General features: G+C 38.7%; 2 protein-coding genes across 5 annotated transcripts in view; both read right to left on the bottom strand.

Moving 5' to 3' along the window:
- Positions 1 to 4562: 4562 nt before the first annotated feature.
- On the bottom strand, positions 4563 to 23831 carry CLDN12 (claudin 12). Of its 4 annotated transcripts, XM_032642408.1 has the most exons (5): positions 22318 to 22451; positions 15108 to 15400; positions 13330 to 13416; positions 9095 to 9171; positions 4563 to 7860 (listed from the first exon to the last, which is right to left on the bottom strand). In XM_032642408.1, exon 5 carries the CDS (start codon positions 7825 to 7827, stop codon positions 7093 to 7095), a length of 735 nt encoding a protein of 244 aa, XP_032498299.1. In that variant the 5' UTR covers positions 7828 to 7860; positions 9095 to 9171; positions 13330 to 13416; positions 15108 to 15400; positions 22318 to 22451; the 3' UTR covers positions 4563 to 7092. The 4 variants fall into 4 exon arrangements, with proteins under 4 accessions (XP_032498299.1, XP_032498297.1, XP_032498298.1 ...); XM_032642406.1 differs by lacking the exon at positions 9095 to 9171; XM_032642407.1 differs by lacking the exon at positions 15108 to 15400 and having other exon boundaries at positions 22318 to 22341.
- Positions 5815 to 24861, bottom strand: part of GTPBP10 (GTP binding protein 10) — a 39872-nt gene continuing 20825 nt past the window's right edge. Inside the window, exons 10-12 of the mRNA XM_032642403.1 lie at positions 22318 to 24262; positions 13330 to 13416; positions 5815 to 7860 (exon numbers count right to left, since the gene is read on the bottom strand). Of these exons, the coding sequence (XP_032498294.1) occupies positions 24000 to 24262 (263 nt within the window). The 3' untranslated portion in view covers positions 5815 to 7860; positions 13330 to 13416; positions 22318 to 23999. The remainder of the gene's footprint in view (positions 7861 to 13329; positions 13417 to 22317; positions 24263 to 24861) is intronic.

Raw genomic sequence — 24861 nt, 5'->3', positions numbered from 1 at the left:
TAATCCACTTAGCTTGCCCCCTTTACAGGCCAAGTGTTAGGAAAGCAATCAGATTAACTTTACTGCACTGAAATATCAATACAATTCAGCTTCCCTCTCCCAATGCTTATCTCACAATTGCTGCCACAGGCTTTTATCTTGTTATTTGTTCTACCAAAGGGAGGTATTACTTGTCAACTCAACAGCCTAATGAGTCTCAGAATCAAGCTATTTCATCATCTACCTAGGAAACTATCAGTTTTATTTTCTTCCTGAAGGGCTGACCCCAGAAATAATTGGACGGTTAGATAAAAACAAATGGTTTTTTTTACAGGTATGGTTTAGTTGTTCCTAGTAACCAGAGAACAACATAACCACTATGAATATCAGATTGACTGTAAATGCATTTAACATCTATTCCAAACTCCATGAATGTTTATTCTTCAATTTATTTCCCTGACAACAAAGGCAGTCACTTATAACCTTACCAGAATTAGAGAGAACTCTGCTCCCAACCTAAGCTCAGATCTTTCTCACCTCCCACCCCCAACATACACACTTCAGATTAGGCTCTTTTACCACATTTTGGCAAAAAATATTCAGCACTTTCCAAGGGAATCTGGGATCATGAGAGAGATTTTTTTCTGATATGGAGCAAGGAAATCTCACAATACCTCTTCACAGCATAAAAACAAATATTCCTCAAGATTGCCCCCCTGCATTTGCTTTATGCTCTTTGTATTAGTCATCTATTGCTGTATAACAAATTGCCCCCCAAACACATCATCTTAAAACAACAATAAGCATTATTTCACACAGTGTGTGTGGGTCAGGAAGTTGGGGGCAGCTTGGCTGGGTGTTTCTGGCTTGGGATCCTTCAATCAGGTTGCAATCAAGATGTTGGCCAGGGATGCAGTGATCTGAAATCTGCTTCCAACATGGCTTTCTTACATGGCTGGCAAATTGGTACTGGCTGTTGGTAGGAGGCCTTGGTTCTTCCTAAATTAACCATAGGGCTGTGTATGTCCTTACAACATGGCAGCTGGCTTCCCCTCAGAGCAAGTGATCTAAGATAGAGAAGCAGAAGCTACATCTTTTATGACCTATAACCTCAGAAGTCACAGGCTATCATTTCTGCAAAATTTTATTGGTAACACATGTCAGCCCTGTTCAGTGTGGGAAAGGACTGCATAAGGATATGAATACCAGGAAGCAGGGATCATTGGGGGCCATCTTAAAGGCTAGCTATCACATTCATCATGCCATAAAACAGAAATTCCTTGAATAATGTATGTAACCAATCTAGAGGTCCCTGAGAAGGGATATTCCCTATTATTTATTCTTGAATTTGCATTGTTACACATTAGACTTGTGAGATATTGTGTCAATAATTGCTAAAAGTCTCATCAGCTGTGGACACAGTGAAAAAAATCTCTTTCTAGATAACTTGTGTGGCTGTGCTATGCCAGGTAGTTTGTTTTTCCTGGCTCTATATTCTTTGATGAACTCTTATCTGTTCTACTGCACAAGACCTACCACTCAGACTTAAAAGAGTTTAGACTCTGTTCTGAGAGGTAATTGCTGAATTATTTTAAGTAGAGGAGAGATTAGGTCATACTTGTATTCATTAGGTTCCTTCTGTTGTCTGTGTACAGGATGGGTTGGTGTTGGGGAGGGACATAGAGCAATATTGGAGGTAGAGAGACCCATTAAAAGTCTATTTCAGAGAGTCCCTTTATCACAGATAAGGTTTTACAGCTCTCAGCACTTGCTATAATTCCCAGTTTCCCAGGAGAGGAGGGCAGGGAGGGAGGGAGGGAGGGAGGGAGGAAAGAAAAAAAAAAGGAAAAAAAACCCAAACTCTAACTTGTAGCATTTGCCAATTTCTGTGGCATCAATACTTCCACCATGGCCAATTTCAAACTACCAACATGATGTCATTGGGCGAGGAGTTGGGAAGAGATGTGCACAACCGGCCAGTACAACCGGGCTCCAGCATCCACTGCTACCTTCGAGCTGTTAAAGCAGAAACAGCCAGGAGCAAGTCAGCAGGTCAGAACATGAGCCAAAGCCCTCATTCACGTGGCTAGCAAAGGGAAAGACAGGCTTCCTACGCGCCTGCTCACCCCAGAGGGGGACTGCCAGGACCCGGGGTCCCCACTATCTGCAGAAACCTCCTGGTGCTAAACTCCCCACCTGGACTGTCCAGAACACAGGATTAGCCTGAGAGTGAGGACAAGAAAAGGGACATGGGGATAGAGGCAAAAATTATTTTTAAATTTAAATGAATTATCTGGATTTATTTACTAGAAGTACCCTTTCAAACTGTTAAAGAGTGAATCTTGGAGCGAGGCCACTATATATAAAGCAGTTGAAGTATCAATAATGCCTTTTCTCTTAATGAGAAGCTGTTAACTTTTTTCTATAAAGCAAAACCCTGGAGACATGAATCTATATTTTTTTTCTATAGAGGATTTTAATGAACAAGGACCACTCAAAATCATGATTACTACATTCCTGCTAACAGGACCCAGTCATACTGGGTTTTTCATACAAAATAAGAAAAAATTTCTCTCCTCATTCACCATCTCATTTTCTTCGTCAAAATTTGCTGAAGGATTTGTTTCACATAACAGTCTGGAAAGCTGGAATATTTCCAAACAAATTCAAACAAACCCAAATTTCCTGTTAATAGCAGATTTGGATATGACTATTAGGCAGGCTATAGTTGTGCTTTTTCTCTCTGAGTTCCACAGTCCTGCGGTGAGGTTTTAAAGGGCTCTGGCATGCTATGTCACTGACAGAGAACCTTCCTGGGCTGGAGGGTGGTGAGACACCCACCAGGGACAGGGAGAATGACCTTCTCCTAGAAAGGTTACTCCAGTGTGGGGGAGGGGAAAGAAGGGGAGATAGCCCTTAGGCTAACCTATCAGTATACTTCAGGACTGAAGATACTGCTAAGCAATGAAATGGCACAGCTAATTAAGATCCCATGAGTCCTGTGGTTCTGTCACTTTGATTTACATCTCTTCTGCAAGGACCTTTCCTTTTTTTTCCCCAGAGAAACCTGACACAAGCTCTTCAAATTCTCTCCTAAAAGAGTTACTGTAGGAAATATTTTAGAGACAACTTAGACTGTAAGGTTTTATGCTTTTCTATTAAAATGAAGAGGTGTGAGATTAGGAGAGGTAGAGAAGGAGGCAAAAAGTAAAAGTGGAACTGACAAACTGCACGTTTCCTCAAGATTAGTCTCAAGCTATGTATTTTTAATGGAAACACCACAAAAGCAATGATCTGACCTTCTTGTTGCATCATATTAGAAGGTGCATGGTGTTGGTTTGTTGTACTGGTGATAAATTTAATCACTTGGTTAAGGGTGTGTCTGCCAAGTTTATCCACTAATAAAGTTACTACTTTTCCCTCTGGAATTAGTAATTTGTGGAGCAGTATTTTGAGACAACGTAAATATCCTCTTTCTCATCAAACTTTCATCAACTAGTTTCAATTCTATTGATGTTTTCCCAACTCCATCTATTTTTCCATATTTATTATTTGGTATTTTACTGTAAGAAACAACTTTTCTTTCTTCCCATTTGTATCAGTAGGGATGCATGGATTTTTGCTTTATTCAATGGATTATAACCCATTACTATTATTTATTTTGATGCTCAGATTGTCCCAGATTTGGCCAGTGGGAATCTCTTTAAGCCGGCTTCTGTGCAATTGGGTAAATCCCCATCATTCTTTGACCATTTTCTTTACAGAAGACGCTGGGCTAATCTTGTACTTTCCCTACCCCAGGAGTAGAATCAGTCCTTTCTCCAAGGAGCTCTGTGTAGGGTGTATTTTTAAAACACTGGTCTTGGATAGTGGTTGCAAGGCATCTATATTTCTCACTTCTGGTTGGTAAATCAGTCTCTTGTGAATTTGTTTAGCATGAAGAGTTTCTCTAGCATTTCAGCCACCCTCAGTGAGACTGTGCAACCAAGGGGCAGGCTCCGGACTGTGGTACGTTAGTATAATCAGCTATGGGGATGGCCAGCTTGAAGCAGCTTTGGATTTCCAGTGCAACGTACGGCTCTGGCATCTAATGTCCCACCAGAGAGCCTTGGGTTCAGTGAGGAGTGCTTGTGAGTGCTCTCACCAGGAGGCAGAAAACTAAGAATTCATTCCAGGCTCCAGAAATTCTGAGGTGACTTACCTGTTAGGATTGCTTTTCCTGTTAACCTCAAGTTCTGAAGAATAAGGAAAGATCTGCCACTTAACCATCTGAGAAATCCCAATCTCCAAGATCACAGATCGCTGAAACACTCCATCGATGAGGCAAGTCTGGCACATTTGACTTTATTTGGTGTTTTTTTTGTGGAATATTGAAATAGTCCAGTAAACTCCTAAGACCACTCTTAGAAATGAAGGGTCCTGATGCTTCTGAGATAATAATGCCAAGTTTTCCAATTCTGTTCCAATTGCTATTCTACAGGGCTTTAAGTGGTGCTGTCTTTTTCAATTTGCACATATCTGAGAAACATTTCTCGAAATATTTCAACTTAAAGCACTGACGAAATGAGGATAGAAACAGAAACTTGTAAAAATACATCTTTTAATAAACATCAAGTACAGTGCAGTTTTATCGAGGTTTTACATTGCAGTTTACAGCAAACATATTATCTATTATAGTGTATATTTATTTACAAGTAAAGTAAGCTCAGGGTTTTGTTTTCTCCCATGGTTGGATAAACCAGATCTGGTGGATCATACTACGTTTAAGGTTTTCCAAACTTCTGTAAAAGGCCTTTAACATTAAGAGACTTGTAACAACAAAAAAAGATATCCCGCATCACAATGATAGACTGATGAATGCTCAAAAGTTATTAAAAAGAATGATAAATACTTGATTTCCTTTGATGGCTTTGAAGAATAGCTCCTGATAGCAAATCTGAAATATTAACGACAATAAGGGAAACAACTGTTTCTTTTGCCAAGTGAATCTATAATAAATACTAATTAGAGGCTACAGATTATGAAAAGAATCCGAAAGATTCTTACAGGAAAAGTTTAACATTTTATATACATGATCCCATGGACTAAAAACTGTCTAGAATATTAATGGCTGAGTCTGCTTTTAACATTGTTTATACAAAGAATGGTGGAACTCTTGACACTTTTGGACAACTTCAGTGAGAGAGGGGACAGAAATTAATTAGCAAAGGGGGGAAATTAATACTAATCTCAAAATTCTACCTGCCGCTGTCTTGGAATGATCAAGACTCAGCTATATCTGAGAAGAATTAAAAGAACTGAAGGAAATCAGAAGCTATAGCTAAGAAAACCATAGTTTTGCGTGCTTTCAACTGATGGCATTTAAAAATTATACAACTGTATTTATTTGCTATATACATAAACTAGTGTTTGTAATTAGAAACAAAAGTACCATTTACATCCACAGAAGTACCAGAAGCATACTCAGATTTGCAAAAGAGGCACAATAATCTGTTAGCCATGCAACTAGCTGTCTGTGAATTTTGTAATGGGTAATAGAACAAAATCCCCATGAACATAGCACTAATGTGTAGCAAATTACATCAAATAAACAGCTCAAATTCATAAGGGTAAACACCCAATATCCCTGAATTTCTAAGCATTCATCTCGGTGTTAACATGGTTTCCTCTAAATGTTACCCCATTAGAAGAGAGATTTTAAATATTCCTCCCTCTTTAATACATCGTCATACTTTCAGAGGTGAAAAGGGAACAATTTAATCTTTACCACTTTTGCCCATCCATTCTTATGAATCTGATATCATGTTATTACAGTGTCTAGGCTAATGTAGGTGCTCTAAAGGATCTAACAAACTGAATTTCTGGGTTCTAAATATTGCTGGTATTGTACAATAAGCCTGTCTGCCAGAAAGCCATGTCTCTGGGTGAAATATATTCCTAGATCAATGATTGAGAAGTGAAGACCAGCTGTCACTGAAGTCAGACTGTTCCCTAATTGTCAGATAACAATTTGATCTTCTCTATTAAATTAAAATTTCTTAGTAGATGGGACCAGATCTCATTCTTTGCATGTATCCTCTATAGCACCTAGTAAAGTGTTGGGCAAAGATATATCCTCAAGAAAATAATCAGTGATGGAGGCAGGAACTGAATCAAGGGTGAATGCAGTCATGGTGAAGTCATGCCTCACTTCACCCATCACCCAAAAGGCAGTCACCAGAATGAATCTCTGATGTTGTCACTGAAGAACAGATGCTTGTCCCCTACCACTGTCTAAAGGAGAACTAACCACTCGGGCCTCTTTATTTCTTTCTCTTAGTCACTAAGAGATTATACGTGGGCATGAGTACCACTTGGTGGATGATATCTGGGGAAAAGTTTTTCTGCCTCAGAGGAAGCACCAACCCATCGCATGGCACACTTTAATAATACAACTTATAGAACTATTAACTTTTAAAATTATGTTAAATGTTATCCATACTAATAGATATTTTAAATGTTAGGTTTATTCTCTCTGACATCACTTAAAATACATTTTATTTTTAAACACAGGCATGAGGTAGAAGATAAGAACTCACAAAAGAAAGTCATCTTCAAAATACCGAACTCTATTCAATACATTTTGCCCCGAGAAAGAAGTAAGAAAAGTTACAGCCTAAGCTGGTAGACTGGCTACTGTTAAAATATCACCCTTACCTGAAAAAAGATTTTTATTTTGAAATTGCCCTTTTTTCCCAATTTAAGGTATTATAGCAAAAGGACAAAACACATTCTGAAATACTCATAAGGATCGCTTATAAGAGCTTCTCTTAGCAATCATTTTTTACTATGTTGCTCTAAATCACCTCAGTTGAGACACAGGTCCTTTCCACCGAAATAACTGATCAGATATCAACCTGGAGGCTAAAAATCCTTCTAGCATAAGAAGATAAAAGGAATGATTCACATTTAAATATTGTACTTTTCATAAAAACTAGCAGCACTTCATCCTACTAAGACATACTAATTTGGCTTCACTGACTGTGATCAAAGGAAAATGTATATAGGTCCAAAATAGCTCCTTGCACAAGGGAAATGTGAGGCTACAAGTTTTCTTTAGCAACTATTTCCCCACTAGGTGCTGTGTGAAACTACTGGAATGTCAATTTCTATGGCAGAGAGGCGGGAGCGTGCTGAATAGGGCTGTGAATATGTATGCATACTGGGAGGATGGGAGTACAGCGGTTGCCAGAAAGGAGAAGGCAAAGATTTGCATGCACAGTACCAAATAAACAGTAGAAGGGAAGTCGTAAACAAGCCCCCAGCACTAGCAATAGTGACATACACTGCATAGTCAAACATAAAGACTGGCTCGAACTTCCTGTTCAGATGGATGTTATAAAAGATGACCCAGATGGATGGGGAGAGGCTCACAGTACCTGCCAGGAAAAACAGCAGCCCGGCCACCAGATGGCAGCCGGCACTATTGACCAGACACTTGGCCAGTTTGATGTTGGGCACCGAGGATCTGAAGGCGGTGTTACACATTCCAATCAGGCAGAGCAGCAGGGCCCCCATTGCAATCAGGATGCTGAGGGGCAGGGCAAACTGGAGGACCCGCAGGTCCAGCTGGTCAACTGATGAGTACCAAGTAGTGTCGTACATCAGGCAGTCATTGCCCCCGTCGTACCGGGCACATTTCACCCACAGGCCTGTGTAAACAGTCAGGTTCTTCTCATTTCTGTTGAACGTGATCAGTCGTAATTTTCTCCAGTTGGGAAGCAGAGTCCCCGCAAAGAGGCCTGCTACCGAAGCGATTCCACACAGGAAGGAGAGGACCGTGGCTGCATGGACATCCCGACAGCCCATGGCAGGCAGGCTTGTGCAGTACTGCCAGTCAGACTAGGGGGTGACACACAAGAGGACAAATCATGAGGGGACAATAGGAGAGCATGGTGCTGACTGGAAACACAACCAATGACATCAATGCAAACAGGGAAATTCTGTCCCTTGTCTCCTCTCCATGTACAATATGAATGTATATAAGCACACATGCATGTGACCTCAGAGCACAGCTGCACACACACACGATCGCTTACTACTGCCTGGGTCATATAGCAACTAAAGTCTTCACACATGAGTATTTTTCTACACAGTGAATCAGAGGAACCACCAAAATAATTTCAGATTCTCTTAACATCACATCAGGAATTCTCTCAGTTGTCCAAAATCACTCATTCGACAACCACATATCAAACACTTTGATGTGTCAGACACTCAAATATATAGGGTCAAAGCACTCATCAACCGTCAACTACAAACAACACAAATTCGGCTTCAAATGCTCACGCAAATGTAAAATGGGACCAGCATAAAAGACAAAGGCATAGGGAAAGAAGCACTACAGGGCAGCAGAGTGGTTGAGGGCAGACTCTGAGCCAGACTACTTGGGTTCCAATCCGCAATTACTCACTTTCTAGCCAAGTGACCAAAGACACCTTGGGTCAACAACAATACTTCCGTGTGCCTCATTTTCCTCATCTGTAAAATGGGAAAAGTAACTGTGCCTACCTCACAGGGTTTTCTAAGTATTCAATGAGTTAGTATAATGTCAAATGCTTAAAGTTACATCTGGCGCCTTATAAGTGGGATGCAAGCGTTAACTACTTCTTAGCACTCAGTGATCAGCTCAGTGCCTGGCATCCTGGAGCAGTTCAAAGAACATCTGTTGAACAAACGTTAAATTAAAAAAAAGCAAACATCTCATTCCTATATACCGGGCATACCAGAAAATCACAAAACATAAATAGACTCCTCTCCAATGAGTTACTCAAACGAAAAAGAGAGAACAAAGGTCCCTGAAATTATTCTACTCATCTACTTCCTGACTGGTTCAAGATGATGGGCATGCATTTCAGGTTATTAAACTATTGGTTATTATACTAATATACTATGATTGGTTAGTCTACTATTACTGCTCATATAAAATGAATACAGAGATTTCTGAAGTAATGACAACCTATCTCTATTAATGCTATTATAAGGAAAAAGAAAAAAGGTAGCCAGGCCTTTCATCTCAAAAGGCTGTGTTCTTTTTCTGTATATGACAAATTATAAAAACCAGTATATTATTCACCTTTATTTATTCAAGAGTTTGAAACTCACTCTCCAAACACCACTCAAATGTATTTTCTCTGCCTTCCATCATGCCTCCTATGAGACAACAGAACAGACTATTTTAATTTACTATATATTTAACACAATCACATGAACTAGGAATAATTTTACTAGCAGAAAACATACACGTATGTGTACATACCTATACACACACACATATGTAAGTGTACAATATAAAAATCAGAGTTTAAGCACAAGTGACCATTTTTTAAAGTCCTCAAGTTAAGCATAACTAGTTCTAAGTTTCTCTGTTCTTAGTTTACTACTTGTTTATCATGTTGTCTTCTGTCAATATTACCAAAAGTAGTAATTGTTTAAGAAAATGTTAAGGATGAAAATACTTCAAACAGAGGAATTATGGTCCTAATTTATTTTTTCCTGCAAATTTTAAATGCTTAATTTTAGCAACCAACCGACCACCTTAGTCCAACAATGGAAACTCTGGTGCAAGTTTGAGGATGTTTACCCTGGAAAAGGCCACTACTGTTGTCAGTCTCTAGAATCCAGCTTCCTGTTGGTTTCTGCTCATTCGCCTGTCCCCCCAGTATACTGTAAGTAACCTGCACAGTGCCTGGCACAAGAGTCATTTTAGGAATATGTAAATAAATAAATACTGGGCCCCGGCCCAAGGCCACAGCAACTCACAAAGGTAGGCTATTAATGACGTAGAACTGCACAAGGAAGTAGCCATTACTAAGCAATCATTCATTCAACAGGTATTTACTGAGTATCTAGCACATGCAAAACACTCTGTTAGGCCCTAGAGGGACACTAAGGCCATTAAGATCTGGACCTTGCCCCAGTGTGTTAACAGTCAGACTGAGGGAAAAAATATGCTGTTTTATAAGAACTCAAAATGCTGATAATGAAAGAGATGTCTGATTATTACATATCAAGTGATTATTGTTAGGTATTAAGCAAAGTGACCCAATAAGATACCTGTTCATAAAAATGTATCATTCAGTGTTAGAGAACAACTGAGCAATGAAAGAGAATGAAGATTTAATCAATGTTGTGAAGACGTAAGGAAAAAGGTTCCCCCAGTTTCTTTCAAAGCTTCAGAACTCCTTCACATAACCCATGCAAAGTCCTAACCCAATCACAATTCCTTCCTGCTTTCAGAGGTAGGGGACAATTACTTGGAGTATCAATGTGATTGAGATTTCTTCAATCAAGCTGCCCTGTACCCCTAATTCCTACAACGCAAATGAAATGAGAAACAAGATCAGTATGAATGACTTTGTTATTGATAAATAATTTCTGTAGTTCTTAGCCTACAGACTATCAAATGACACTAATAAACAGAGGTGGGTCAATAGTCAATATCTATTTCAGTATCAAGTATGTTCAAATTTATCCTGCATCAAATCAGTACAAGTGTTATATCAGTCCCCTGAACTTGCGTCTGCTGAAGTATTCTTAGCTCAGATCCCAGAGACTAACGAACAGTCCTATTTTATCTTATTTTATTTATTTATTTATTTATTTTGCAGTATGCGGGCCTCTCACTGTTGTGGCCTCTCCCGTTACAGAGCACAGGCTCCAGACGCGCAGGCTCAGCGGCCACAGCTCACGGGCCTAGCCGCTCCGCGGCATGTGGGATCTTCCCAGACCGGGGCACAAACCTGTGTCCCCTGCATCAACAGGCGGACTCTCAACCACTGTGCCACCAGGGAAGCCCAACAGTCCTATTTTAGAGAGCCAGCAAGTATACCATGGCATTTCTCAGAAGGGAAATACTATTAACCTCTATTTAACTAAATTTCAGTCTCAGTGCTGGAATTAATGTCCTTGCTCTTTGTAACTTTCTTTGGCTGCTGTACTTTTTATATACCCTGCTCTTAACTCCACATATGTATGATTTGATGGTAAGTAGTATATCTCACTAGAGGGATGAAGTAACAATTTTATAGGGATAGTTGAGAAAAGGAATATGTTTAGTGATTTAAAACTGAAAGATAATGCTGACTCTTAGAGCTATACCAATTAATTTCGAATTTGGTATAATTTTCTCAAATGCAAATCTGATCATTTCTTACCATTCAATAGCTTCCTACTGAATAGCTTCCTCAGAATAAAGTTTTAAATCTTTTCCATAGTTTCCAAAGTTTTAAATCCCACCATTTGGTTCCTGCCAGATTCTCAATCTCCTTATTGTGTCATTCTCCCACATTACATATTACAGTCTATGCAGCCATACTGCTTTTCCTTTAACTTCTCAAATTTTGTTTTTCAACTTGGCTAAGGGCTTTTTCTCATGCTGTTTTTCCTCCTAGAACTTTCTTAATCCCATCCTATTCTTTGCTTAGCTAACTCGTACTCATCTTTCTGGTTTCCAGGGAGTCTGACCCTAAACTTCCCGTCTCTTCCCCCACCCTTCACCTTCCGCCTGCCCCTAGTTACACCTTCGTACTTTTTCTTTGGTAGCAGTGATTATTCTTATATTCCCTGTTCAGTGTTTATCTTCCTCACCAGACTGTAAATTTCAGGAGGACAGAGAGCCTTCTGTTTTTTTCACTGTGTCCAACACTGGCACATAGAAGGCACTCAATTATTTGTTGAATGAATGAACAAACAAACAAATGGAAGGTCCATGTGAGTATGGTCAGGGCACAGAAAGTTAAAAATTTGCTCTAGGATCAGTTCCACTCATTTCATTCATTCATACTCTGTGTGTTGAAGCCTTCAAACTGCTTCTAGAATGTGCCCCTGCTTTCCATTCTTTATTGGCCAAAGCCTCTCATTTTTAAAAATAAAGTTCATTTTCTTCCCCCAGAAACTTCCCAAGAAAGATGAGGCCATTACCAGGTATTTACAAACAGTCTATGCTTGTAGAAACAAATATCTAAGTTTGGCAACACTGGTTAACTTCCACAGTGGTTAGAGATTCGATCAATTATGGCTCTGTTGATTCTCATGTTTTCAACTTAACAGGTATGTTACATACGGGATTCGCCCCTTGCCACTAAGACTGGTTCATATATAAAATTAATGTTTGCTTATCAAAGTTAAACAATTTATTATATTTTTATTTCCTCTTTAAAATATTTCTCCCAATGAGGAAAAAAACATCTTTTTGCCATATGAAAACCCCTTATTAGCGACTGCAGCAAATGTGCAAGGCTAAGAACACAGTTTAGCAATCTGAGGAGCACCCATGAACACTAGCTGGCTGACAGTCTTGAGCTGGGTTGTATATACAGATGTGTCAGCTTGCTGTTTCCATCTGGGAGGCAGCTTGGTATTGCAACCCAGGCAACCCCAAGACTCATATGCAAGTCATAAACTACTATTTGCAAACTGGGAAAGTCACCTATGTCCTCCGCATCTTAAATTTCTCACATGTCCCCCAAGGTAGCTGTGAGATCATATATAGTAAAGCCCTTTGTAAAGCAGAATAGGGTCAGGAATTTAAGTCTGTAATGATTATTGGTAGGTTTATGAGAACATTCTCTTTGAGAGTAGTTACTGACCAAATCAGACAAGAACTCTGTTCAAAACACCCACTTCACATCTGTCATCTAACTGTTCCACAATGACTTGCAGAGAAGTAGACGGATAAATTTCTGTACACAATTAAAGGTTATCAAAGATATTTCAAATAAAAATATTTTCAAAAGAATACCTTTCCTGTGGTTTGGAATAGAGTTCAAAGAAGTTTGAAGCAGGAATAGTGGCTAAGAGCTTAAAGAATTACCAGATCCACTATTATTTATTTATTTTTTTTTGGTACGCGGGCCTCTCACTGTTGTGGCCTCTCCCGTTGTGGAGCACAGGCTCCGGAGGCGCAGGCTCAGCGGCCATGGCTCACGGGCCCAACCGCTCTGCGGCATGTGGGATCTTCCCGGACCGGGGCACGAACCCGTGTCCCCTGCATCGGCAGGCGGACTCTCAACCACTGCGCCACCAGGGAAGCCCCAGATCCATTATTGTATTGTTTCAGGAACAATTCTAAGGAATAGCTACGTAAGCATACATCTGTGATAGCAGCTACATTAATCCTTGGTAGTAACACTAGCAGTCCCTTCTACCGTAATTCTTCCATAATTTGGGTTTTCTTAGAAACTGTAGATCATCAACATAGCACTTGCAATGGAGGTCTGTCCTATAACTTTATTTTGTTAAACAAGAGAAAAAAGTGTCATCTGATATATGGTAGCAAAAGGAAGAGATATAATCAAGGAATGTACTTACTCTTTGAGGTACTTGATAGTTCTAAAACTTTAATCAACTTAGAAGAAATATATGCACATCTGAACACACAGCACAGATGATCTGGACCTAAAGAAACAGGAAAAGTACTTCAGATTAAAATGGTACTAGTTTAAAAACTCAATTTGAATTCACAGAGCATTAGGAGAAATAATTAGCAATCATCTGAAATCAATGAAATCTTAAACCAAAAAAGGTGGTTAATGAGTTAAAAAAAAAAAGGCAGTTTATTCTTAAATTCACACAATATCTATATGTGAGATACAGAAGAAAAAATTAACCCTCATTTTGTGATTCGAGCAGATAGGAAAAATAAGGATAAAAGTCACTTTACTGTCCTGGAAATAGATGATCAATATTTAATGAATTTTTTAGATCCTTTCATGACTATAGTGAAAGAATGGAGGGCCAATGAAACACTGTGTGATTAGTTGTCTTGTCATAAAAGACATTCATGATGTTTTTTTTTTTTTTTTTTTGGCGGTACGTGGGCCTCTCACTGTTGTGGCCTCTCCCGTTGCGGAGCACAGGCTCCGGACGCGCAGGCTCAGCGGCCATGGCTCACGGACCCAGCTGCTCCGCGGCATGTGGGATCTTCCCGGACCGGGGCATGAACTCGTGTCCCCTGCATCGGCAGGCAGACTCTCAACCACTGCGCCACCAGAGAAGCCCCCATGATGTTTCTTTAATACCTTTAAAAAGGATACTGACAACAAAACTAGTCCAAGCTGATTCGCACTGTGCCTACTAAGATTTGCATCTAGAATGTTTTTTTCAGTTTATAGCTCCACCAATAGCTCAAGCCGCCATTTAAACGTTTCCATATATCTTTCTTAAGCATCAACAACTTCATCTTCAAATACTATTTACCTCAAATAGGAGGATGAGAAGGAAAACTTGTAAACACCTGAAAACTTCCTGGATTAAGGCTGTATCACTAGCCCTACTACGATCATTAAGTAGAATGATGTTCCCAACAGTCTGCACAGAAGTGATTTCAATCAGGTGGTTTTTTTGCTTTTGTTTTTGTTCTTCTCTTTTCCAGATGTATGTCTGGGTTGGTTTCAAGCACAACTGCTCAATCCAAAGTTAAGTGAAATCATTTTTACAATAGAAAACACACAACAGGATCTCTGAGCAATCATTTTTAAGTGGGGTCACCAAGTCTGGCTTTCTAATGTCATGACTAGCCTCTTGCAAAGCCTGTAACACAGAACGTGGGCTTCAGAGGAAAGCAAATCAAGCTTCCAGAGAAGCCTCCCCTCCCCCACACCCTCCTCTCACTCCCTTTGAGCTGTGTCCTCAGGAGCACCAGAGCGAGCAGAAAAAAAGAGAAAAAAAAAAAGAGCTTTCCAGGTTAGAACCAATGGAAAGAGACCGCAACAATGACTATGAACGCTCTCAGAAAAACCCATCTCTGCAACACTGAGTGGGTTGAACAGTGAGCAGGTCATCATTACACAACCAGCATGAGCTGCTGATTCAAAAATAGCAACCTGCAGCTCCACACCGCACACCCGGCCAGGCAAGCCCCAAGCCCCTGGCTGCCCCGACCAGACCCCTAGCCATTTTCATACTCCTGGATCCAAAATAATTTTTTAGAGCTCTACCAAACACCTCCTCACTCAGTGTTCACGTCCGCAAATGTGGTCAGCATTTTTCAAGGCTAAATGACTCCCGTCGTTTAAGCAACCTTACACAAAATCCTCAGCTACTTATGCAAAAGACCCAGAAATTAGAACATTCTTGACCAGACCTACCTGTTTCTCACATCCAGAGCATTTTACTCGCCCACACTGAGGAAGCTCTTACAGCGCCTACCTCTCCGCGTCCCAGGAAGTGCGTTCCCAGTGAGCCACACCGGAGGCTTCTGGGACTCGTAGTCAGGTTCCCTAAACCAGCATGTCCTGGATGACTGGGAGACCACAATTCCCAAAATCCACTGGGCCGGCAGTCCCAGGCAATATCCTGGGACCACCTCCCGCCCTCTGCTCCGCTTCCCACCTCCACCATTCCTCTAGCACCTTCAGTTCCGTCCAGATTTGTTACAGGTCTAAAAAACAGTTAAAGGAAACAAAACTAAAAATAGTTTTGAGTTGGGTCCCCAAGTAAATATTTCCCACTAAATGATTTATTTACCACTTTCAGTGGGAAAGGGGGAGGGAGGGTCAGTGTTTTTTTGTTTTTATTTCATTTTTTTTTCCACCTGCTGTTTCTCAAGTAACTTTAATTCAAAACAATCAATATGCCATTGAGGCATATTTGGAGGTGGCCTTGCCCTGGGCAGATGCTGAAGTGTCATGATCACACATACACATAAATGGAGATAAAGTAAATGTGGTAAATATTGATAATCGTTAAATCTAGAGAGAGTAAGTATACGGGTGTTCATTGTACTATTCAAATTCTCTGTACCTTTGAACATTTTCAAAATAAAAAGTTTGAGAGAAAGCATCATAATTTTAAATGAAAGTAAAAGATGGCATCCATCCCTATACCACTCTGCCGCTGTATGACCTTGGGCAAGTTAAATAACCTCTTTGTAGCTCAGGATCTCATCTGTAATAATAATGTATTTATATCAGAAACTATGGTGAGGATTAAATGAGTTACTATACATAGACAGTATACGTGTCTAACACACAATAAGGACTTTACATATTTGCTATTTCCATTTGACATTTTTGTGTTGCTCTAGTAACGGGACTATGTGTTAGTAATGAAAAAGGCTACTATCTGCACTGCTACCACTTTCTCATCTTCCATACTGCTTCAGAGGATGTAAGGTGATTTAAGGCCAGAAGCAATCCGATCCCAAAGCCAGACCTAGAGATGTAACAATGAGAAAGAGGGACAGCATTGGGTGAAAAGGATCTCTGGGTACAAAAAGGCTCTGGGCTCCAAGCCAGCTCTGGCAATAGCAGATGGATGATGACGATATGACACAGGATTCTTTGCTCTGAACTTCAGTTCTCTAATCTATAAAACTGAATTGAATCAAATAACTGTGTACAAAATCATTTTATAATTTATTTCCCAGTCACTGATGACTACCTTGTTAGCAGACTTTAGCTGAGATGTATATGTAGTTGATAATATGTTTTTTTAAAGCTATAAAAGGAAGGGAAGACAACCCTATTTTTAGACTTATTGATCAAGTTCAGGTCTATGTTTAGCCTGCCTTTGGTATGGAAAAGATGAAGTGAAATACTTACATGCCCTAGTGGGACTAGAATGTTGGAATATCATTCTCAGAAGTACTTTAGGTAAGACTTTGAGCAATTAACAATCCTGGCTTCCAAGTTCACTGCAATATACCGTTCATCACCAAAATTCTACGAAGATTCTCGTTTACTCTATTAGTTTCCTATTGCTGCTTCAACAAGTTACCACAAACTCAGTGGCTTATAAAACACCACAAATTTATTATCTTACAGTTTTGGAGGTCAGAAATCTGACAGGGTCTCCCTGGGCTAGAATCAAGGTATCAGCTGTGTTTTTTTCTGGAAGCAAGAGCTGTGTTTTTTTCTGGAAGCTCCAGGGAAATCTCCTTTTCTTTCTACTTCTCCAGTTCCTGAGGACACCTTCATTCCTTAGCTTGTGGCCCCCTTCCATCTTCAAACCCAGCAATACTGGTTGAGTCTTTCAATATCGAAATCATTTCACCCTACATTCTTCTGCCTCCCTCTTGTAGCTTTTAAGAACCTTGTGATTAAAATTGACCCATCTGGACTACCCAGGATAATTTTTCTATTTTATGGTCATCTGACTTGCAACCTTAATTCTGTAACAGAGCATTTTCAGATTCCAGAGAGGAGAAGAAGGACATCTTTAGGGGACTATTATTCTCCCTACAGTCACTAATAACCTCTTTCTGCTTGAATTCAAAGGCTTCTTTTTGGTCCTAATTCTCTTCCACCGGCTTCAGGTCCACATTACACAATTCAGACCACCTTTTTTCCCTAAACTTTTCTTCCTTGGATATGGAAACATCAACATTTCTACCTTTCTTCTAGTTTATCTGATTAATTCACTGTCCACCAGCTGCTTTCACTTCTTCACATAAAGATATTTTAACAGTTTCCTTACATGTATTATCAATTAAAAAAATAATAGATAACACTGAATATATACCAAGCACTTTTTCATGGACTCTCTAATTTAATTACCATAACCTCATATTAATGACAAAGAAATTGAGATGCAGAAAGGTTAAATAATTTGCCCAAAGTCAAGAAGTGGTTAAGTGGCAGATCTTCCTAAAAGATGGCTGTCACTATTCAGAATTCTCCAGACTCAGGACAGTTTCCTATTTTTGGATTTCTGCCTCTAAGATCTAACTGCTCATTGAAGCTATTCCTGAACTTGAAATGACCTCATACTATCCTCTTTGCTCACTCAAATCCTACCTACCTCCCCGCTGCTCTGAATATTTGTATCTTCACTAAACTACATAGTTAACTACACAGTTCAACCTCAAATTGTAAATTAACTTGCACACACTGTTCCTTTTCCATGTTAGTCATATTTCACCATAGTATTTCTCCAACTCCACGACTGAAATTCAGCAAACTTAGATTAATGAAAAAACCCATAAACTTGTTTTTAGACGAGACTGTCAAATAAAAATAATAGATAACATTATAATTGGGAAGTTGGCAAGTATAGTTGGGAAGTAAATTTTTACTATTAGTTGGGAAGTGTAGAAAGAAAAGAAGGGAAGCCTTGTGGGTTGAATATGTCCCTCAAAAATTCATCTACTGAGGTCTTAACTCCCTCAGCATACATCAGGATATAATGTTATTTGGAGATAGGGTCTTTACAGAGGTAATCAAGTTAAAAAGAGGTCCTTAGTATTAGCCTTAATCCAATATGACTGGTTTCCTTAGGAAGAGGGGAAATCTGAAGACAACCTCACACAGAATGCCATGCAAAGATGAAGGCAGAAATTGGGGTGATGCTTCTATAGGCCAAGGAATGCCAAAGATTGCCAGCTAATCACTACATGCTAGGTGAATGGCATGGAAGATTCTCTCTCCACAGCTCTCTGAAGGAATTAATCCTGTTGGCACCTTTATCTCCAACTTCCAGCTTCTAGAACTGGAAGAGACAGAAGATTTCTGCTGTTTAAGTCCTCAGTTTGTGGTACTTTGTTATGGCAGCCTTAGCAAACTAATACAGGAAATAAGGGAAGAAGGTTCTGGATAAATCAAGCAGTGAGATGTCACTTTAAAAATTGTTAGGCGAGCGAGCAAGGGCACCTGTTTCTTTTCGGTTCCTCAGTGCTGCAGCAGCACACAGAATGAGCTCCCCCCTGCTTGAAAAAAAAACTGTTAGGAATGTGTCCTCTACTATAACATAGCTAGGACTACAGCACTTGTTCCTGACCTTTAATAAAGTTACTAGTGAAGAGGGGAGGGAGCCGGAAGGGGACGGGACCGTACAACAGAATTGGCTTAAAGTACAATAACTGAAGGCTTTTTCCTGGAATTGCTTGCAGGTGTTTTAAATCGTTTGTCTTTTACCATGCCTATTACCCCTCCTCCCACCACCACTATTTTTTGTATGGATTTTTTTTAACATCTTTATTGGAGTATAATTGCTTTACAATGGTGTGTTAGTTTCTGCTTTATGGGAAGCCCATATACCCCATTTTTAAAGAGAAACCTGTATGTTAAACATCTGATGAACATGTTGCAAATTTGGGATTATGACATTAATGGTTCTTTTAAGTCTGTGAGTTTTCTGGTTCATATTTTTATAGGAAAGGCCATGTGTGCTCAGTATTGTTCTTACTATTTCTCTTGACCCTGGGAGTAGTACCAGTTCACAGAAAGATTTGTTTTTGAAGCTGAGGCTCAATTATTATGCAGTACTCTTATTTCCCTCCATTAGGGTTTGGTTGACCAGAGGCTTTTATTTACTCTATCATTTAATCATGCTTCAAATCCATCCAAAGCCATAAGCTTTTACTCAATGTCTGCTCTTGATTTAAGATATTTTCAATCTCCCTCAATTTGTAGCAAACCATAAACAAATAAAACTGAAGGTATGTTTTAGCTTTATAATCATATCCTTTTTCTTAATATAAGAATATTACACCATGGCCTTTCTAAAGCCTTTTATATAGAAATAATACCAATAACAATGTTTGACAACAAATCAGAAAATGAAGGCACTGGTCAGAAGATACTGACAATTTCAGAAAAATATATTGAAATATGTGCCATGAACAAAGGAAGCTCTTGTCCTTTGCTTTCAATTTTCAATGCACTCAGAGTTTACAAAATAAATAGGAAAAAACTGCCTTGCTATATTTGCTCCAGAATTAGTTGTAATATAAATTGCATATGCTGTTCTTCAAATTCCAAGTATTTCAAAGGAAAGGACATGATTCAGATAACACCTATGCTTCACATAGCTTGGTATCTGGGTACCCCAAAAAATTTCATTTCTATTATGAACACATTAATAATATACACAAAGGAGATTACTTCCTTTGAAGTCTTCCAAATACCCAACAACTATTAATTAAGCAACTGTCTTACAATGAGAAACAGAAAATTTTTTTTTAAAATTAGGACACCCTGGGCTTCCCTGGTGGCGCAGTGGTTGAGAATCTGCCTGCCAATGCAGGGGACACGGGTTCGAGCCCTGGTCTGGGAAGATCCCACGTGCCGCGGAGCAACTAGGCCCGTGAGCCACGACTACTGAGCCTGTGCGTCTGGAGCCTGTGCTCTGCAACAAGAGAGGCCGCGACAGTGAGAGGCCCGTGCACCGCGATGAAGAGTGGCCCCCGCTCGCCACAACTAGAGAAAGTCCTCGCACAGAAACGAAGACCCAACACAGCCAAAAATAAATAAATAAATAAATAAAAAATAGAACTGTTCGCTCATAATCATCAAGTGAGAACATTTTAAAAAAAAAAAAATAAATAAAAATAAAAATAAAATTAGGACACCCTAAAATTAGTGGTTATAGTCAGAAAAGGTAGTTGAAATTGCCGCTGGCTTCTCATCCAACTGAGACAATGAGCCCATCTTTTACTCCTAAGTTATCCACAAGGAAATACTCCAACTTTCCAACAAACATACTTTTCTTTCTCCTTTTCTCATTTCTATTAGCTATTTGATTTTGCTTTTCCTTCAGCTGGCTTGTGACACTCACTAAAAAGCTAAAAAGAGTCCACTGATACTTTCCCTGTACTTGCTACCTCCAATCACAAAACAGAAAATAAATAGAACGCTTCCCTGAAATATCTCTTTAAGAAAAAAAAATAGATATTTTTCATCATTAAACTCTGCAGTAAAGATTGTAGCATGTTGTCTGCCAATATTTATCAACTAGGTTTACCTCTTAATTCCCAAGGTATATAAACTTTTGTAAGGCAAATACTTTTTTGTAATTATAAAATATTTTAGATCACAAAAAGGTCAAAAAAACCCCCAAAACACTCATGTACCTACCATCCAACTTAATGATTTGGACTTCAAAAAAAATGTTGCCATATTTTTAAATTGTCTTTTGTATAAAGTTTACCAATTTATATTATTCCCCATTTTCATTTTGTTTTTTAAGCTATAACTTGTAAGTATATTTCTATGCTGTTGGTTTGAAACATTATTTTTTTTTTTTTTTTTTGCGGTACGCGGGCCTCTCACTGTTGTGGCCTCTCTCGTTGCGGAGCACAGGCTCCGGACGCGCAGGCTCAGCGGCCATGGCTCACGGGCCCAGCGGCTCCACGGCATGTGGGATCTTCCTGGACCAGGGCACGAACCCGTGTCCCCTGTATCAGCAGGCGGACTCTCAACCACTGCGCCACCAGGGAAGCCCTGAAACATTATTTTTAATGTACCTCAATGGTATTACAAATTTCTTGATGGAACTTAACTTTGTTAACTGAATATTTTATCTGAACTTTGCAAAAACCCTGTGAAACTACTTGGAAAATACTCCATGTCTTTGTGTACATTTTTAGCAAGAAAACCAAATCTGTAGTTTTCATTAACTTTCTCTGACCTCTATCCTCACAAAGCAAATGAACACTGAGCTAAAAAAAAACATAACTTTACAGGAAAACTAACTGGATAAATCCTGAAATAAAATACCCTTGACCTAATTTTGCCCATTATGAAAGCAAATTTCCCCCCTTGATTATATAATACATGTTTACCACTTAAAAGAAAACATTTATTTTACAAAAAGGTCATTTCGCTATGATAAATAATATGGATATATATTACAAAAAGAACAATAGGTTTCTGAATTTTTTTTTTTCATAGGTGAAATCTTCAGAGCACAGATCCAACCTCACAGTTGGATACTTGACAGTGTCTGGTAGCATAAATTTGTAATTTATGATGGTAAATGACTCTGAAATAGCAAGCTCTGCAAGAATGACTGGGACTTGGTAAAAATTTGTTAAACACAGTGTATTGATACCCTGGCCATTCAGTACTACAACAGTTAAGGATCCAATTAAGGATTCAGTATTATAACAATACTTTTTAACAAAAAAGTATTAAGGACAAAATAAATGGCAGTTAAAATATATATTTCAAAATAAATCTTTAAGTGTTTAAAATTTATTTTTTATTTTATAAAAAAGGAATTCAGATTTTCTTCTTTCATTTAGAATAAAAATCAACCATCAGAAAAAGGTACATAGAGTACACTTTTGGTAAGAAGAAAATACAAATAATGGAACATTTTAGTGAGTTACATAAACTGTTTCAGTTAGTCGTGGAGTGGTAACCTGGGCAATACAGACACAACAAATAAGCTACAATTCCTCTTAGTCCTCAACACACATCTACTATCCTTTGCCACAGCAAAAAATAAGATTATGGTGTCAGAACTTCAGAAATTCACCTGATCAAACTGTCATCACACTGCTACTTGTTCATACTTAGGAAACAATAGAAGTGAAAAAGAGAAAAATGACACTCAAGTTATAAATGTAAAACGTACCCAATATGAAACATGGTCACTGTGATCAGTAAAGATGTTCAAATTCCAAACGCTTTCCTCACTCTTACTCCTTTGCTGTAAAGTGCTCTAATCCCCTGCAGCTTCTGATGTTGAACGTGAGATCCATGAGGGCAGCAGGTCCTGTCTATTCTCCTTAACATTGGACATGCAGCGCCCTGCACAGTGCCTGGCACAGGGGAGACACTCAATAAATAGCCATGCAATGAAAAGAAACACAAGAAAAGCCAGTGATCTGGGGACTGGGATGGGAGGTGGGAGTGGGGAATAGAAAACAGAACAAATAAAAGTGAAATAACAATTGTAAGAAGTCACTCACATTGTCACATCAGAAGAAATTTAAGTAGAATGATAGTGCCATTTTTATTTAACACTTACAGCCACATGTTAAGGCTTCACTTAGCCTTAAATTCCAAAACAATTCCTAATAGTTTAAAAGTAGCACTGAAGAATAATTTTTAGAAGCTCATTAACTTGCTACTATTTTGTAAAAACCAAAAAACCTTGGAAAGTCTTATATAATGAACTCATTTAGGCAAAAAGATATATGCATTAAAAAATTCTGCAAGAACATGTGGTTTTCTCTGAGAACTGGAGAGCCTGATGCAGAAAGATGGGAACTTTTCTTTTTTACTTTATATGCTTTTGCACTGTTTAAATTTTATTTTATTTCACAATTAACATGTATATTTTATAATAAAATGCATTAAGAGAAAATGTATAATATGTAAGTATTTTTGAAAGTCAGGCAGAAATTTAGAAATTATAATCTCCTGAGAATATACTGATGATGGATAATACTGTTTAATATTGTACTTCCTATTTATTCTCCTTACTAAAATATGAAAGTAGACAGTGAAACGACTAGGACACAATAAAATGAGATATACATCAGTGTGTCCAAAGCAAGAAAAAAATACTTTTTTTTTTTTTTTTTGGCAGTATGTGGGCCTCTCACTGTTGTGGCCTCTCCCGGCCATGGCTGCTTCCCTGGTGGCGCAGTGGTTGAGAGTCCGCCTGCGGATGCAGGGGACACGGGTTCGTGCCCAGGTCCGAGAGGATCCCACATGCCGCGGAGCCACTGGGCCCGTGAGCCATGGCCGCTGAGCCTGCGCGTCCGGAGCACGCAACGGGAGAGGCCAAAACAGTGAGAGGCCCGCATACCGCAAAAAAAAAAAAAAAATAATCTTATACTTAAGAAAGAAAAATTTCCAAAAGCTGAAATCACAAAGATATATCTACTGATTATCAATGGTCTTTATTATCACTGAATATGTTCAAATTTAGGGTTTGAGGTTTTCCAAAAAAGAGAACTATTATATATTTAGTAGAACCAGGTACATGACAGACTTAAAGACAAACAAAACCTAATTGCTCATAAGGAATCCTTTATATAATTAAAAAAATGATCTCACTAGAGACATATGTACAGGAATATTATAGGATTTTATTATAGGTGAATTGGCCATAAAATAATAAACTGTCATTTTTAACCCTCAGTTACTTTTTTTTACTGTTGATAGACTTAACTACAAAACATCTTTAAAAAGTATGGTTCTTGAATGATGGCATATACACCAGGTTAGTAACAACTAACATTCTAAAAAGTATGTCTGTGGAAAAGCTTCCAAATGAACGCAATTTCAGTATCACTTTTAACATATTCAAGTTATATCTATTCTGGCACTAGTAACAGCATTCTTTGATGGTAGCTCACTATAAGATATTGTATTGGAAATACGTAAATTAAGCAACTGCTTCTTATGATATGCATCATTTTCCTGGTTGGTGTGTTCATCCAGAGATTTCCTTATACAATTCTTTAGTTCACCAATTCCTTCTCCAGTAACTGCAGAGATGGGGATGATGTGTTGGAACTCCACAGTCCTCTCTGGAATCATGTTTTTTTCAAATAAATGCAAAAAATCTGAAACAAAGAACACAAAACTAGGCTGATTTTCACTGTCTCTGTAAGTAAGTCAAAACTATGCTAGAGGTTTGATTTGTGAACCAGTGAACCGAAAACTAAGCATTTTAAATTTCTTTTTTCCTTCTCTTTCTAATAAGGTCTCAGAACCTTTGGTTTTTACTAGTGACAATGGTAAGGTTCTTGGCACATGACAGGTACTTAATAAATATTTGTTGCATGAATATATTTTAAACAAAATTAAGTGTAAGTAAAAGATGAATCACAGAAGATGATTTACTTACAGAAGCAATAAATTTTGTTTTGGGGCGGTTCAATAAAGTAAGACAACATAGATTTTCTGAAAGAACTTTCCTATAACATAACATCATTTGTGATTTGGGATATTCTAGCCTGCTTCAGCACACAGGTGGCCTTTAATTGTCCTAATGGCTTATCATCACTGGTGCTATGAGCCATACTAAAATTGAAAAGAGTTCAAGGAGTTCAATTCATCATTTTAGATGAATCCAATCTATCACCCCACAGGGGCTGACAGCCATTATATAACTTTTCGTTCTTCCCTGCCACCAAGGCAACAGAAGTAGGGATGCCATACT

The sequence above is a fragment of the Phocoena sinus genome, chromosome 9, assembly GCF_008692025.1.
Source record: "Phocoena sinus isolate mPhoSin1 chromosome 9, mPhoSin1.pri, whole genome shotgun sequence".
In the NCBI taxonomy this organism is placed as follows: Eukaryota; Metazoa; Chordata; class Mammalia; order Artiodactyla; family Phocoenidae; genus Phocoena; species Phocoena sinus.
Note: the sequence above shows the minus strand (reverse complement) of the source record. Positions and strands in the feature narration are given on the sequence as shown.

Excerpts from the sequence above, each read along its gene's own strand:
- CLDN12 (XM_032642404.1), bottom strand. The coding sequence starts at position 7,827 with ATGGGCTGTCGGGATGTCCATGCAGCCACGGTCCTCTCCTTCCTGTGT.